This window comes from Genypterus blacodes, unplaced genomic scaffold (genome assembly GCF_046128005.1).
Source record: "Genypterus blacodes isolate CSIRO-AG114 ecotype Tasmania unplaced genomic scaffold, CSIRO-AGI_Gbla_v1 ptg000021l_1, whole genome shotgun sequence".
Lineage (NCBI taxonomy): Eukaryota > Metazoa > Chordata > Actinopteri > Ophidiiformes > Ophidiidae > Genypterus > Genypterus blacodes.
This window is the reverse complement of record NW_027466834.1, coordinates 5,674,116-5,691,372: the sequence shown is the minus strand read 5'-3', so window position 1 is coordinate 5,691,372 and position 17,257 is coordinate 5,674,116. Positions and strand designations below refer to the sequence as shown.

At 41.1% G+C, this 17,257-nt stretch overlaps 1 protein-coding gene across 1 annotated transcript; it reads left to right on the top strand.

The window, feature by feature from the left end:
* Positions 1-1,874: 1,874 nt before the first annotated feature.
* On the top strand, positions 1,875-15,897 carry b4galnt3b (beta-1,4-N-acetyl-galactosaminyl transferase 3b). Its single transcript, XM_076142470.1, has 20 exons — positions 1,875-2,416; positions 5,382-5,431; positions 5,521-5,604; positions 6,441-6,536; positions 6,947-7,037; positions 7,134-7,234; positions 7,341-7,408; positions 9,362-9,440; positions 9,578-9,644; positions 9,886-10,017; positions 10,152-10,261; positions 11,486-11,586; positions 11,776-11,843; positions 11,963-13,082; positions 13,238-13,500; positions 14,164-14,317; positions 14,413-14,485; positions 14,595-14,748; positions 14,993-15,119; positions 15,335-15,897. The coding sequence occupies exons 1-20, from the start codon at positions 2,281-2,283 to the stop codon at positions 15,432-15,434; spliced, it is 3,174 nt and encodes a 1,057-aa protein (XP_075998585.1). The 5' UTR covers positions 1,875-2,280; the 3' UTR covers positions 15,435-15,897.
* Positions 15,898-17,257: the final 1,360 nt, after the last annotated feature.

Below are 17,257 nucleotides of genomic sequence, written 5' to 3'. Positions count from 1 at the left end.
TACCAGAACACAGATCAGTTCCAACATCAATGGTAGTGATAATACAGCCTTCCTGCCTTCTCTCTATCTCTCTCTCTCCCCTTTCCTCTCTTTCTATATAAAAAATGATCTCCAAAATATCCTGCACCTGAATGCACAATGTCATGTACAATGTTTGCTTAAATAAAAACAAATTGCAAAAAATAAAAATAAAACCCCCTCATTGTTGGTCATGTGTGTCCAGCAGGGGATTTTATTATGTTGAAAAATACATGACGCATCTGAGTTAGATGTTTAGAGAAAGACGTGAAGTACACTCACCCCAACAGCCATCAAGGATTGAGGCTGTCCACAAGGTGTTGCAATCCCTGTACGATTGAGGTCGGGTGGACATGATTGCATCACATAATTGCTTCAGATTTGTCAGTTACACATTCATACTGTGAAGCTTCTGTTTTTCCACTTCTCATAGGTACTCAGATCTTATGACTGGAGAGGCCTTTGACATTACATTCAACTTATCGTCATGTGCGGGGAACCAATCTGAGCTGTAGACCACAGGATTGTATGCTGCTGCCACATGATGATTGGATAATTACACGAATAAGCAGGTGTTCATGCTTCCCTAACAAAGTGGCCAGTGTGTGTATATAAATCATTTAGACCCTCAGAGTAGTTTACTTTAATTTTAATGTTTGCACCTGCTGCAGTAAGGTCAGAGTCCTCTGTTCTGGGATTTGATCTGATCCTCCCTGATCTTATCTCGAGGACTACAGCTATCAGATACCGGACGTGATCTAGTTGCCTTTTCATTAAAGCCCTGAGCTGTATGTACTGTGTGTTGTCCTCGACCTAAAGAATCATAACAAAGCTTGTGAGTTCTATCAGAGATGGCAACCTTTCCTCTCTTATTTCACAGATTTTTTTGTTAGTATACAGACAGAATTTTTTTTCAAAGTCGGCAAAAGCTAATGTCATTATGTATAAGTGAAGACCTGAAGGGCCTCAATATTATCTAATTTGCTACAATTAAGTCCAATTATGAACCACAATGGAGCTTCTTTTACAACACAGATGGAGATGTGTGCTACGTTTATTCGGCGATTTATTGTTTCTTGGTTACACGTAACACGTTTTCTTCACTGATAGCAGACCATCATCACGTTAAAGCAATTTTAGTGGATGTTGAAATAATGAATATACATTCAAGTATATCGTATTCATATATTAAGATATAGAGAGGCATTGTTTAATAAATATGGACTTGGGATCTTTCTCCTAGCTTCACCCCTGCCCCCCAACCTTTTTATGACCGATAATTAATCAGGTCAAATAAGTCAGATCGAGATCAGTGGGAAACTGTGGTTCGACATAAGCAGCAACAAAAAAGTATTATGATATTTGGACATATCTTCAAATCTGTGTATCCAGTTACACCTGCCTTGCAACGCATTTCACCAGCACAATGGCTCTATATACACAAGGGAGACATATGTAATGTTTATCTGGGAATTGGGTGTAATATTGGGAGGAACCTGTTACCTGTAAGATGGGTGCGGCTCATGTTGCCCCCTCCCTCCAATCTCTTCTATTCTCAAGGGTGCAAACCAATTGTTGTCAAGTTTAGTGGGATACTAAGAGCTTCCGGTACGGTTATTTAAAATAAGACCATAGATGACGAACACCCATGAAACATGCGTGTCTTTTCGAACGCACTAAAAGGGAAAAATGTGATTATTGCATGTGGATTCTTTATTATAAGCATGTAAGTAATGAAATAAATGTATGCAAGCTTCTGAGCACCAATTGGGCCTTTGAGTTTCTGAACGTAACTTCAACTTTTACTTTGAAAGCAAAAATCACTTCCGGTCTCTCTTGTCATCCCCTGTCTTGTTTTCATGAAGTTGCGTGGAGTGGAGCTGGTGTGATATTTCGCTGTCCACTCCGTTGTTGGTGCCACTTTGTGTCTTCACAGGCGAGACGAGCGGACCAAGGGTCACCGCGGTGCAGGTCACACTCCGGCATAAGGAGCAACGAGGAAACCTTGGGAAAGTTTCACCCGATTCAGATATTTCATTTAAACTACCGGCTTTTCCCCGATCATGGTTGGATTATTCGCGGGATGAGAGTCACCAGGGGCCATGCGCGCTGGGACGATCCAGGGCGCCGGTAGTGCGCACCCACCGGGAATAGCAGCGGGGTGGAAGGCAGAGTGTGGGCTCACGGTGGGGTCGGTCTCGCCCTGAGAAAGCGAGTGACCCGACTGATGAACAACTCGGATACCGGCGGAGTAGAGGCAAAATGATTGCGGCGGTTTTCCCCCTGAAGAAACTGCGACGCAATGGTAAACATGTTCTCTTCGGGGTGATTCTGCTGGCTGGAGCTTTGGCCGTCTACCACGAGATCGTTGCTACAAAAGCACGGATCGATGGTGCCCGTAAGTTGTGTTTCACACTCCGGACTCTGTTGGTCTACTCAATAAGTGTGTGTCAGTTTTGTAAGAGTGTTCAAGTAGTCACAAGGGACTTGGTAAGTAAACAACCTGTAACCATCTATTATTGAATTGAGAAACATAATCGTGCTATTAAAAAAGACAATTGCACAAAGTAGCCACTTTCAAAAGCATCAGTCACCGCAAGTTTATTCACTTTATAAAAGTATATACGTATAATGTGAATTGCTTGTTATGAAAGTCATTAACTATTAATTCAAAATCGAACCTCAAAAAAAGATACAAATGAAGGATTTTTAAGATTGAAACAAATAATAGCAAAGAATAGAGTATAAAAAAATGCAGAGTGATTTGTGATAACGCATAACATTACATTATTTAAGTCAATTACCATGAAAGATGTTTGCAGCAGGTGAAACAACAGGTTGATTATTCATCCAAAAGAAAAGATGAGGTGTGTGTGTGTGTGTGTGTGTGTGTGTGTGTGTGTGTGTGTGTGTGTGTGTGTGTGTCGAGCTTGTGTGTCTTTAGAGAGTGAGAGGGGGATGGGGGTCATGAGGTCAGATCACAGGTTTACACTGAGAGAAGTGTAGCCTCACACTGGGTTTCCAAACATCCTGGCTCTTACCGTATTTACACCTCAGCCTACCATCTGTTTCATTACACTCACACCCAAGTATAACATCAGGGTGACACCACCATGGCATGAAAGGAGTGAATGGTGAGAATAGTGAAGACGGTGTCTGCCCAGTAGAAAGAAACACACACACGCACGCACACACACACACGCACACACTGAACCGAGCCTGACATGTAAACACATGCCTTATAGCCCTACATTACAAGGCTGGCCTATCCACACATTCCTGGGGTGTAGCCCCCTTGTCACTCCGGGATACTTCTGAAGAGAATGTAATGTATTGTGGCACTCTGAAGGTGTAAAAGAGGCCTGACAGGTGGGGTTGGACATACAGCAGAAGGTTGTGCTGTGATCATTTTACAGCCTCAGAGGGCAGCCAAAGAAAACACACATCTTTAATGTTTGTTAAGGTTATAGGAGTACAACATTGAAGTACATGGCTTCTTGAAGCACATTCATTCCACTTTACAACTAAACCTGTTTGATCTGTTTTGTAATAGCCTAAACTGAGATGAGTGTGTAATGTCACTCTTCCTGTTATTCTCTTAATACTACACAATTTTAATTTTATTATTAAGGATATGTTGAAATGACATAAGCGAGACCCCCACCCTAGCAGCCACACAACCCCACATTCACACACCTCCATCCAGGCCCGCCTGCCATAAAGAAACTATTTGGTGTTACCAACAGACCAACAGAATAATAATAAATATCCTGAAATCAATTTGTGTAAATGTCTGAGCCAAACACCCAGAAAATGAGATTCTTGCTTTTCTTCGTCCTCTGAAGGCAACGATATTTTTAATATGTACTGTATAAATTGTGGACAGGTTGAGACTGGAAACACATGTTGCCACAGGAGGACTTTAATGCTTTGAGACTTGGGATTTTATGGCATGGCTTGTTTTTCCCATATCTGGGTCACATGGGCACTTAAGACCTCAGATAGCATACTGCATACTACAGTTGATAAATGTCCCTAAAGAGGAATTCCCGTTTGTGTGAGGGTGAGTAGACTTTGATTTATGTGGCTCTCTACTACTGGACACACCGCCTACAACTTCTTTGTGAGAATAGAATAAGCAGTCATTGAATTAGTGATAAGAAGTGGAGGTGCAATCTCTAAACTACTTCCTTTTTCCTTCTGCTTCTTTTGCTCCCTGGGTGTGGAAGCATATGACATTATGCTGTCATACCAATTCCATAGCTTCACCTATTTTAAGTGGAGCAGAACTAGGCAGTAGGAATGCTGCCTCAGGACAGAAGCAGTGCCAAACATAGAGCAAGAAACTTTCCAGAATGGATCACAAACACTTGTATGTTGCATAGATACAACTACAGTCACTAGATTGTTCAGTTTTCTCCCACCACAGCCCATGATGCGTTCTTACTGTATAGATCATTAGCTTGAATCACCGTTCCCTTGTCTCCTCATACATTTTGGCCACACGTGTATCACATTCTCAAGGTCCCAATCAACATTTTTATCTCTCATTTATGCTTTCTTCAATAAAAAATATCTTATCAAACTAAAAAAAAATAAACACATAAATCTGCTTTGATGTAAACAGGACAGAGAGTCATAATCTTTATTTGACATAATATTCTGTCCTAAGACGTGTGTCTGTTCCTAGGGAGACCAGATGAGTGGGGATGGACCTTGGTTAAAAATACCCTTTGCTTGCTTTTCTTCACCACCACTCTAGTATTACTTGTGTTGCCAAAAGTGGACCCATGTCTCATTGGTGTGTGTTTGTAGATCTCCACCCTTGTAATGGTGGTAATGACAGACTTCCATTCCACAAGTACTGTAACTTTAGCCCACTCACATCACACACAGATAAACCAAACACTGAGAGGTACTTTTAAAACTACACGCCAGCCTATCATTGAAATAGGTTTGTGCATCTGCTTTGCCTGGGTGGCAGAGTTTTTCACGCTTACCAGTGCATGCATAATTCTGAGCATCCTATGTTAAACTCTGTGTACGTTGATGACCTATATACATAAGAAGTTTTACATGCACAGGACTGCGCACCGTGTTGGTCTGTGGTTTTCATGCTGCAGTAGGATGACTGTGGTAAGTTTTCAGCAGTATTACCAAACGCAGCACAGCAGTTGAAGCTGTGACTTTACTTATTTTCCAGCCGCAAGATTTCCACCACAATGGTTTTGTTTGAATGCAAAGTTAGATAGGATGTTGTTATCATAATAACAAATTACTTTTCAAAGCAGCACAGGTCACTGGCATTTCTGTTTGATTCTGTAGTTGGCACCGTATTTGACTTTGTCGTTCACTTTCCTCAGATCTCCCCAGTGATGTCAGCAGCTGGAGGAAAACCATGTCTGACCAAATGGTAAGGATAGTGCAGTGGAACAATTGGAAAAAGTCAGTGTGCATGAGAACGAGCTTGCAGTATATAACTTGGATATGTATGTTTTACAGTTACGAAGAGAGGATCAACAAAATGTACTAAATAATTCAGCTGCCTGGAGTACCACTCATACTCCACAACCCTGGAAACCAGAGGTGTGTGTGTGTGTGTGTGTGTGTGTGTTTGTGTGCGCCTTGAACAGTCTGTCACCTCTCTTGAACTCTGATGAACCTGCCTGGGCCTGCCCGATTCCCTCCTACTTCTGTACATCTGCTTCTGTGTGCAGCCTGAGCAGAGTCTGCAAAGGATGCCTCCGTTAGGTTGCATGAGTTATGTTGTGGTTCCACTATACATTCTTTCCTGTATGTTGACTGGGTCTGTTCACCTCATATTTCCTGTTTGGTAGTAGCTGCTTATTGTGTCTGGGTATAGCCACTGTACGGTACATACAGAACTTAAAGGATGATGACAAACAGCAATGTAGGCTAGTACAAATCGCATCATATGTTGTGACAGAGAGAGAGAGGGATAGGGGAGAAACAGAGAGAGTAAAAAAAAGAACCAGAGAGAGGACATCCCACCCCGAAACCCCACCGAATCCCACAGTCACACAACCCCGCGTTCACACAACCCCGTCCTGGACTGCCTGAAATGCAAAATAAAATGATATAATAAAATAAAAAGGAACTGATCTGTGTTCTGGTAATCAGTCACTGGTCTGGCATAGCCTGTAGATCTGTGAAATAGGAGAGGAAAGGTTGCCATCTCTGATAAAAATGTATCACGTGTGGTTCCTCATAGTGTATTTGATTTTCTTGAGTCTAAGAAAATACATTGTATCCTTAAGCCATTGCGAAATAGAGGGAGGGGTGAGGGATTCCCAATGTAGGAGCAGGCGTGTGTTTTATTTCTAACACAAAACTGATGATTAACAGCAGTAAAAGCACTTGTGCTGCATCATGACCACTTGTTGTTGTCTTTGTCCGGACAGTACAAAGGTCAGGCCAACCTACATGTCTTTGAGGACTGGTGTGGCAGCTCGACAGCAGACCTCCGCATGAACCTGCACTACCCACTGTACCCCCATGTGAGTCAAAATTCCCAATTGTTTCTCTTTATAGTTTTTACTACTAATTTTAATGCACACTTTCAGTTTCTACTCGTCTGTCTTCTAAGTATGTCCAGAATACCGCCCAGTTTTACAAGTTCTCAAAATGATAACAATAAAACAATGAATAAGATAATGGCCCTTTTCATGGTAGCTATCTAAAGTGTGTTTGTGTTTTTAGGAAAAGTGCTTGTCAGACTGAAATGCAATTGGAAATTGTATCTGACTTTTACAGGCGCAGGCACGCACATACACTCTGTTGTTTTCACTCCAAGGTGCATTCTACATCCACATGCTAGATCCCTGCGTACCCGGATTCAAAATGTTGTCTCACTTTTGAGTAAACATCACAGCTAATCCTCTGTGCTTTGCTTTCCTCCCCCCTTCAGTTCAGGACTACAGTGCAGAAGTTGGCTGTCTCTCCTCAGTGGACCAACTATGGACTCAGGATCTTTGGCTACCTGCATCCATATACTGACGGTACCACATGTTCGTTATTCTAACCTATGTCTCCCTGCGCTATTACTCCACTAACCAACCCCCACTCTCCCTCTGTTTTTGATGTGTGTGTCTCAGGAGAGTTTGTGTTTGCAGTGAGCTCTGATGACAACTCTGAATTCTGGCTTAGCAAGGATGATACTCCTCTCAACTTGCAAATACTGGCCTGGGTTGGCAAGGTACATATCTCTGTCATCGCCTCTAAGGGCAGGTTATCACACACACATGTCACCTCACCATTTATTTTATTTAATGTGTCTCTGATGTGTTTTTGTTTTTTTTAAGACTGGCACAGAGTGGACAGCCCCAGGCGAGTTTGAGAAATATGCTAGTCAGACTTCGAGACCTGTTAGGTAAGACAATATGCACAACCATCCTCCTTTCTACAGCATCATTACACCACTTTAACCACTAAGCCTTAAAGGATAAATATGTTTCTTTACCTAAGCCCTATTACAACATTGCTTTTACTCCATTCTAACCTCTTCCCCAGCACCTCAGCACTGACCGTTTTCGAGCAAACTGGTTATGCTGTGAAGCCCTCAGTCAAAATAAATGGGGCTTCATAGGGAAATATTATGAGGCTCTAAAACCCTTACAAAGCCTTTGATAGAACAACAGGACGCAGACAATAAATATCACCAAACACGTTAGAGCATAGTTTTGATCTTCTTCTGATCTGTGAATTATTGCGTAATTCTTGAGTACACACAGAGTTATAAGCTTTAGAAAAAAGTAGTTTGTTGGAGCCTCATTATTTTGCCCAATCGAGTCCCATTCATTTTGACTGGGAGCTTCAGGTGCAAAACCAGTTTGTTGCTCGAAAAACGCACCAACCAGCGTCAATGTGCCTGGAACGGTTAGGATAGAGTGTACACAATGATGTAAGAGGAAAAAGACAAACTCCTTAACCAACCTAAACTATACCACCTCTGACTTTCGTATGACGGAATCTTACCAACTTCTAACCACCTAAACATTTCACTCAACCTGCAAAAAATGAGAGCACTGCTTGATATGATCAGAGGATTGCTACATGCAGGAAAGCTTTGTCACACATAGTGGGCGTGCTTTAGTTGAGCTGGACTGGAAAATTTGCAAGATACAAATGTCAACCAATTTGGTGAGGAGACCCAAAACTAGAGCATCAGCAGCGAAGCATAGCGGTGTATGCAAAGGAATGCTTGTGGTGATAATGTGGACAGGTAAAAGGTTCACTGCAAATGTGCACATGTGGTAGTGAGAGGATGCATGTACATTAGTAATTATAAGAAAGTAAAATATCTTGACAAATAATAACAAAGCGATAATTAAGTAGTATTAAGTAGTTGATCTTTTTTTTTTTTACAATTTGTTTTGACTGAAGCAAACATTTTACATGACAGTGCGCATACAGTTATAGGATATTTTGGAGATATTTGTTTATATAGAAAGAGGGGGAAAGGGAGAGATAGAGAGAAAGAAGGAAGGTTGTATTATTATTATTATTGTTGTTGTTAAAACTTTATACGTAGACCCTCAGGTAAAATAGGCAACATGAGATTACAAGTAGACTGCAATTGAGACAGCCTGAAGCCACGGCCGCTGGAGGTTGTGAGAACATGGCACAGTAGTGAGGAGGCAGAGAGTACAGGATGGTGATGTTGATGCGATGATCTCATAGGGTAAATACAGTTTTTACAGGATGTCAAACAGCAATGTAGGCTACTACAAATCGCATCTTTGGCTGTTGTAAAGAGAAGGATAGAAGAGAGAAACAGAAAAAAAAAAAAAAACATCCCACCCAAAGACTTGACCCAACCCTGCAGTCACACAACCCCGTCCTGGCCCGCCTGGCATGTAAAATAAAAGGAAAAAAATAAAAAGGAACTATTCTGTGTTCAGGTTTTCAGTCACTGGTCTAGCATAAGTAGTTAATCGAATCATTTAAGGGGTCACGTAAATTCATTTTGTGAGCAGAATCTCCAAATACACCATAAGTGCTAAACTATTCTGGCTTTTATGAGAATTTCTCAAGAAATCTCCAGCATGAATTGCAGGCATCTTAATGCAGAAATTAAGCTTCTTGATCTGTTTGAAGATGCCCCCGGAAAATGAAATGTTAAAAATGGGCGGCTTAAGAAGGAGGCTGGTAACCATAATTTGGAGATAAGGCTGTGCTCTGATTTTTATTTGGAACTGCAAGGTGCTGGGAGTCAAAGAGGACTTGCAGAAATCCTGAGCCTGCAGCTACTGTGCATGACTGAATGGAGGTCCTATATCACTGTTACATAGTACTTCATTTATGTTATATTTATGTTTGACAGGCTGTCTGCCCAGAGGCGATACTTTTTTGAAGTGATCCATAAGCAGGACCACAAAGGGACAGACCATGTGGAAGTGGCCGTAAGTATTTGGATTTATTTACCAGATTTGGCTTTTGTCTTATAAATTTTCCATTTCCAACTGTTATGTGATAGCACGGTCCATGGTGATTAAGTGATTAATGTCACACACTGGGAATTCTGTTTATTTTCACACAGTGGCAGCTCCTGGACAACAGCTTTAGATTCACCATCATTGAATCCAAGTACATCTCCCTCTATGTTAGTAAGTAGAAGAAAACCTACACACCATCCATGCTGCCTGGAAATATTCAAGGAATTTTGGTGCTCAGGAACAATCTCTGTCACACAGCATCTCATAATCTAAAAAGCCTGCAGGACCTTTCTACGGTATAACTCATATTCTTGCAGGGAGGGCAGAATTGATTGCATGTCTTTAGAATAGCACTAAGTGCACAGCGACTGCAGATCAACTCTTTCTTAAGCCCTGTGCTTTCAACTCACAGATGAATCTGCCTTGTTAATGAGTGATGTGGCTCACATACCACAGACGGCTGCCAGCCACAAACACACCCCTACGAAACATGAAGATGCTGCAGACATGCTGAGGGAAGACCCCCGAGACTCCTTCTACAAGGGTAAGCCACTGTGGGCAGATGACACTTTTCTCTTTCCTGCAAACCTAAGATGTAACTATTGCGTAACTTTGTTCTTCCAACTCGATGCACAAACTAATCTTTTCTTTGATGTGTGTGCTGTGTTGGTGTTTCAGTGCCTTTGGTACACAGCAAGTTCCTACAAGAAGTTTTGCCCCACTGCACCTACAGGCCCAGCTATATAATCAAAGACTTTCCTCTGCTTCGCTACCAGGGACTGCAGTTTGTAAGTAGTTGTTAGGCTCAGACATGCATCGTTTGCTGAGGAGACATGTCCGCTCATATTTAAAAATGAAAAAGGTCGAGGGCACACTGTAGCTATCATCAATTTAACAGAAAGTGTTTGACAATATAACACTAATAATAACTCTGACATTACAGTGAGTATCTTATCTCTGCACAACAGATTCATTGACAAAATTAAGTAACTTATTTTACTATTGAATGCTCATGTTGTTACATTAGTATTGCATCTATTATACTTGTCCTTCTCGTTGCTGGATCTGGTGCTTAACACCATGGTTGTAATTTGATAAGCTCTTTTTTTAACATTTAATACACTTTGGTTCTCTTTATGGTAGTGGCCACAAGTTTAACTACCACAATAACTTCTTCAATCTGTGTGCTTTCCTCATTTATGATTCAGATTATGCAACACAAATCAGAACAATTTCAAATATCTTCTCAAAAAGTGAACTGGGTGTGTGTGTGTGTTTGTGTGTGTGTCGTATTTGGTGGGACACGACAAAACTTGCCTACAATGGCCTCTCTCAAGCCCTAGGGAGAGTAACGACAGCAATAAAACACACACACACACACACACACACACACACACACACACACAATCTAATGAACAGAAGGTACATGGACCTCTTTCAATAGTAAGTCAGCTATATCTGACATACATTTAATCACTTTAATCACCTTCACAAGATTGTGACATTCAGAGATCTGTCCATGGCAGTTCTGTTAATTTTTCATGTCTTACACCGAGATAATCATCTGGTCTAAGTAACAGTTATGTAGCTGATGACGGACAATGACATCTTGTGTAAGTAACAGTGACGCATCTGATGGCCTGTTCAATCAGTCATATAACAGTAATAATAAACAGCAATATACTGAATTTGTGCTCTATTCAATATTGTGAGCTTGTACTCTATATGCAGATAAGTCATAAGATGGGGACCCAAAATCTTAAATGTATTGATTGTATTGGTCTTTGAATTTTGCATCACATTAAGCCTTTACTTGGTTGTGAAAGTGAAACCTAGTGGTTGGACCTTGAGCTTTTCACAGCTTGAAGGTTTGAGGGCCTGTTTTCTGTGGTAGTAGGGCTGAACGTAAGCACTGGATGGATGAAAGTGTTTTGTTGATCTCGGTTGTATTTATTTGAAACATCTCTACTGCTCTAATATCTATTGCCTGCCACTTAATTTCTTCTTCCCAGGTCCACTTGTCCTACGTGTACCCCAATGACTACACTCGACTCACCCACATGGAGACGGAGAATAGCTGCTTCTACCCCGAGAAATCCTATTACCGGAAGATGTGAGTGTGAGAGTGTGGAAAAATAACGAGAGAATAAAGTGTATAGAGTAGTGCAGTAAGGTCTAATGTGTGATGTTAAAGAGAAATACAGTATGTAATACAGATTAAAATGAGGTAGGTAGAGGTAGGTTTACAGAGTCACCAAGAGAGGGAGCTGTACATTTTAATCTACTGTCCCTCTATGTCCAGGTTTGGTTTCTCTCGTTACATGAAACTAGACCATCAAAGTGAGCGCGTGAGAGAGGTCCCACATGGAGGTAGGCTGTATTTCCAGCCAACATGGTGCTATTCTTTCTTTGAAAATGTAATACTTATTTGTATTGTCACTCTTTGACTTTCCTTTCCATTCTCATTTGTTGCTTCTTGTGAATGTTAGGTGCTCGTGTACGGCACAGAATTAAACACCAAGAAGAAGAAGATGATGATGATGATGAAGGTGCTTATAAAGAAGGAGGACTTCGGCGAGACAAGCGAATGAGTAATGGGCTCTTCCAAGATTACGGCGATGATTTTGATGACTATGCTCTTAAACGTAAGCGTAAACTCTTCTCAGTCACACCAGAAGCTGAGAACATGCTGAAGAAGAGTTCTGATGCACGCCTGCATGAAGGTGTTTTACAGCCCCAGTCAGAGATACAGAAACCAGCTGAGCTTCAGCAATCATTGCCAACAAACGCCTCAAAACATCTTCCACTGCAGGACCAGAACCAGGCAGAGATGCTGGATAAAAAAGTAGAAGGGATAAAACCAAGAGGAAAGTTAACAGCAGTAAAGCGACAAAAGGTCAAATCAGTTAAGACGACAAATCCATCTGCATTACTGCAGAAGGAGCAGCCTGAAGCAAAAGGGAGAGCAGTCCTGTCACAGCAGCGCCAACCTAAAAAACCTTATGTCCAGAGGTCTCGAAAAAAAAACAATGGCCAAATCCAGAGAGTCAGAGTGGTACAATCTCAACCACTAGACAGGAATGTACCTATGACTAAAGAAGCCATAGTAGCCAATCAGCAGAGGTATGTAACTAGAGCTATGGAGCTGCAGCCAGCTGTCACCAGGCATTTCACCTCCCAACCTCCTTCAGCGAGGCGTAACCAGAGGGTCACAGCGAGCAGAAAGAAACTCAGGGAGAAGGAGATACAGATGAATATGCCTTTACAAAAGGATAGAGATAACATTGTCCGTAGAGGTAAGGTCATTGTGAAAAATGAACCAGTCGACACCTGGCCAGATGATAGAGGAGGGGAGAACCAACAGGGGATGGAAAATGAGATGGACCACAGGATTGAGAAACAGTGGGGACTACATACTCCTGCACCGGTGTTTGACACAGCGGTCAAATGGAACCAAACCTTCCGGATCAATCACCTGGACCTTCAGACAGAGCGTACAGACTGGATAGAACTGCACTGCAATGTGTCTGGAAACCTGCTGCTCCACCCTAGTGATGCTCAGCCCATGGTCGATTCTTTCATGGCGAAACTCAACCGCAAACACGATGGGTGAGTGTGTGTATATTTTACTGTGCAGTATTTTTCCCCAAAGAATATGAGAATTGTGGAATTACACACACTTCATATATAAAGCCGGTATAATCCTGCACATTGTTTTCTAACACATGCTGCGTGTGTTTCTGACCCTGTCTTTGTCTCTTTAGGCGGTTCACCTTGGTGCGTGTGGTGAATGTGGTCAAGCGCGTGGATGGCATCCAGGGTAGCCGGTACCTGCTGGAGCTTGAGTTAAAGGATGAGGTTGATGGAAATTTGGTGCGTCTGTCGCACTACATCTACGCTCTGATACTTCACAGCGGAAGACATAACCGAGACATCGATTCCCAGCGTCAGAAGCCTCAGCTGGTGCTGTGTAACCCGAAGGGCTTCCGTTGGAATACAGACGCCATGGTCAACATTATAGTACCAGGTACATCCAGCTTTAACAAGTCTCACTACTAAACAATTGCCTATCTAAAATACAGTAACAACGGACATGTAATTGTAATCATCATACAAGTAGAACAAATAATAAAAGACAACAAAGTCATTATGTCGGACAAAGTGTTGGACAACTGTTGAACAACTGTACAAAGAAAAATATTTATATAAATGGGTGGACCCACTGTCCATAATGCGTGTCATTTCATTGCTCAAACAAAAGATGGCTCCATCCTTATTGTCAACACTGTACTAAGAGAATGGTAGTATTTGAACAGTGAAATAATAACAAAGATTGTTATTTTGCCAGCAGTCCAGTAGTACAAGAAGTGTTATTATTGGTGTAGTGATTTACTTCAGTTATAGCTTACTTGTCGAATGCTCAGAGTCCTTTCGTATCTCGTTGGCTTTTAAATAGTTTATTTTTTGAATTGGCAAAAGTTTTTAATGAAGTAGTTGCTCTCATATGATCCAATTTTGGAAATGAATAGCAAAGCCAAAACCCGTGTGTGTGTGTGTGTGTGTGTGTGTGTGTGTGTGTGTGTGTGTGTGTGTGTGTGTGTGTGTGTGTGTGTGTGTGTGTGTGTGTGTGTGTGTGTGTGTGTGTGTGTGTGTGTGTGTGTGTGTGTGTGTGTGTGTGTGTGTGTCGCAGTGAAAAACCAGGCTCGCTGGGTGCATCAACTGATTGCTGATGTGGAGGAATTGTACAGACAGACAGGAGACACCAACTTTAACCTCATCATAGCTGACTACAGCAGCACAGACATGGATGTGGAAAAAGCTCTCCGCACCTCCTCACTCCACAGGTTTGTGCACGTTTGCTTTGCTTGACCTAATGTTGAATGCTACCATGAATAGGACTGTTTGTACTATATCTAAGTATGTATGTGGAATGCATCAGGTACCAGTATGTGAAGCTGACTGGAAACTTCCAGCGATCTGCTGGTCTCCAGGCAGGTGTCAACCTTATATCTGTGAGTATTGCAACATCATTCAACAACAACACATGCATGCAAAGCGATGAAATGGATAAATAGATTTCTTAGATTTCATATTTCAACATATTTCAACATTTTTGCTCAGGATGACCACAGCATCGTGTTTCTTTGTGACCTGCACATCTACTTCCCTCCCTCCATCATCGATTCCATGAGGAAGCATTGTGTGGAAGGATACATGGCCTTTGCTCCCATAGTAATGAGACTGGACTGTGGAGCTACATCCTCAAAGGCACGAGGTGGGTGCAGATCCACAGATAAATATACCTCCCTTTATTTATAGCCTATTAGGTGGCCTCTCTCTACATTCATGTTTTTTATTCTCCTTGGGTTCCTTTATTGATACAGTCAAAAGCTTTGCATCACAGCTCCTCAAAGCGTGTTTAGCAATGCTCAGCCACAGTGAATTTTCTTCAGCATAATAAAAATGTATGATACAGTCGTGTCTACAACAACTGTGTGATGGTGGTTTCTGTGTTGCAGGTTACTGGGAGGTCAATGGCTTTGGCCTGCTGGGGATCTATAAGTCTGATCTGGATGCAGTGGGAGGAATGAACACGAAGGATTTCACAGAGCGCTGGGGTGGAGAGGACTGGGAGCTACTTGACAGGTGCTTTTCTTGCTTCTGAATAGAGACAAATCAACCCTAAAACACTCATATTAATACTTTTTAACCTGGCATCTGGTAGTCAGAAATTCATTTTTAGATGGGGCCTCTGTGGATGTGTATTACAATGCCTGTTTTGGTCATTATTGCAGATGAGACAAATGTTTGTTTTTCAAAACAGTTGAATTGAAGCAGTGATCTGCTGTTCTCTCCTAAAGGATCCTCCAGGCAGGTCTGGAAGTGGACAGGATCTACTTGAGGAACTTCTTCCATCATTATCACACCAAACGTGGCATGTGGAACCGGCGCTTGTCATAGGTGACCTTGTCACCTGCTGCTGCACTAAGAGATTGCCAGGGGTATGACCATGGCAACCAGAGCACTTTAAGCCACAACCATAATTCCTGCTACCTGATGGTAATACCTGCCGACACGGTGTGCAATTCTAGGTAATATGGCCATAGGATTGGGAAAAGATTTTGTGGTACTTATAAGTGTTAGCAGTGAGGGTCACTGCTAAGGATATACTACTGATACTGCAAATCTCATACAGAAGATACTGTAACACTGGATATACTTTTGACTACTACAAGAGGCCTATCAGGTGTTTGCAATGACACTGTACGTTAAGATACTGCCATGAACCATGTTACTGACTGTCGAGATGATCTGCATGCTACAGGCCGATCTGAAGATAAAACCAGCAGGAGGGAAACTCTTCATATATACAAACACAAATGAACTGACAGTGCCTATAGACCCACTTCAGTGGTGTACACATGTTTCGTGGGAAAAAATGTCAAATTGAAATATATATGACTGCATTTTGTTGCAGGCTCAGGCTTCACTTGTAAGTTATGGAAAACTTGGTATTTATTATGTCAGTGTTCATAGGATGTTTGAGTTTAATGTAACACTATAAATGTCAAAAGAGGTGTACCTCACTTAAACAATTAGTTCACAACTGTGCCTTCTTCTGTAACTGTATTTTGCTTATTGGGGCTGTTAAGAGCGGCTTTTTTGGACTAAATTAACCCAAATCTGGTTAAAATCAATCAGGAATATCTTTGTGGTTTGGTCAGACACATGGGTAAGCATAGTGACCTTAAAGTCCTGAAATGGCTTTGTGTATTTTGTGTCATGTGATCCAACAGCTGTAAAGCAATCTTAGCATATTAGCAATTAATATTAGATAATTAAATTAGTAGCTTTTTTTTTACCAAAGTTTTTAAGAAGTAGGCATTGTAATTGTGCCAGTAAAGCGGCTTTTCTCTTTCTGTCCATTTTCTGTGCACAGCCACTGACCAAAAATATTACTTGAATGTAAAGGTGGAGTACTTCTATTTCTTTTATTTTGCAGTTAATTTCAATGATAAAAAAGCAAAAGGAATGTCTGTTTTTATATATGGCAGTCTATTGAAAATACATTTTATTTCTTTGTGCAAATACAGCATTTACTATCATTTATATACATTGAACTAGCTGAAGGTTTTTAGTTGTTTTTTTTCACGTTTTTTTTAGTTTAAAATTCGATATCAAAAGTAAATCAATAATAACTGCACAACCATATTGCCCATATGCACGTTCTTGACCTCTGGGGGAAGCCAATAATTTAGGGAAATATATCATGTGACCTCATAACCTTTGCCAAAGTAATTTGAGTTGAAACAGAGAGAATGTATTTTTATAATATCAACATGATTCAAACCATTTTACCAGTGATAAAAATGTGCAACTAAAACCTTTCTATATTTACTATAATAGCTGTAATATACAGCAATGCAAAGGTTTTTGTTAGGAGAGAGCAAGATATATCCAGAAAACAATATGAACGTTTGTTTTAAGATATGGCAGCCTTTTGAAAATGTTAAACATTCAGGGTTAGTTTAATTATATAAATGCAACCAGCTCAAAGTCTTTAACTATGATTCAAATAATGTAATGGCTCTGATGATCTGTTCCTCTTCAACACTGATCACCATTGTGTCATTCAGGCTCTTCTCAGTGATTCCGTAACATATCATACTAGGTACATACTTGTTCACCTCAACCTTTAAAGATTCCCATTCCAGCAATTGGAAATATAGTTATCATCGTCAACACAGTGAAGACAGGTTGGACATGTAGTGATTTAGTCAATG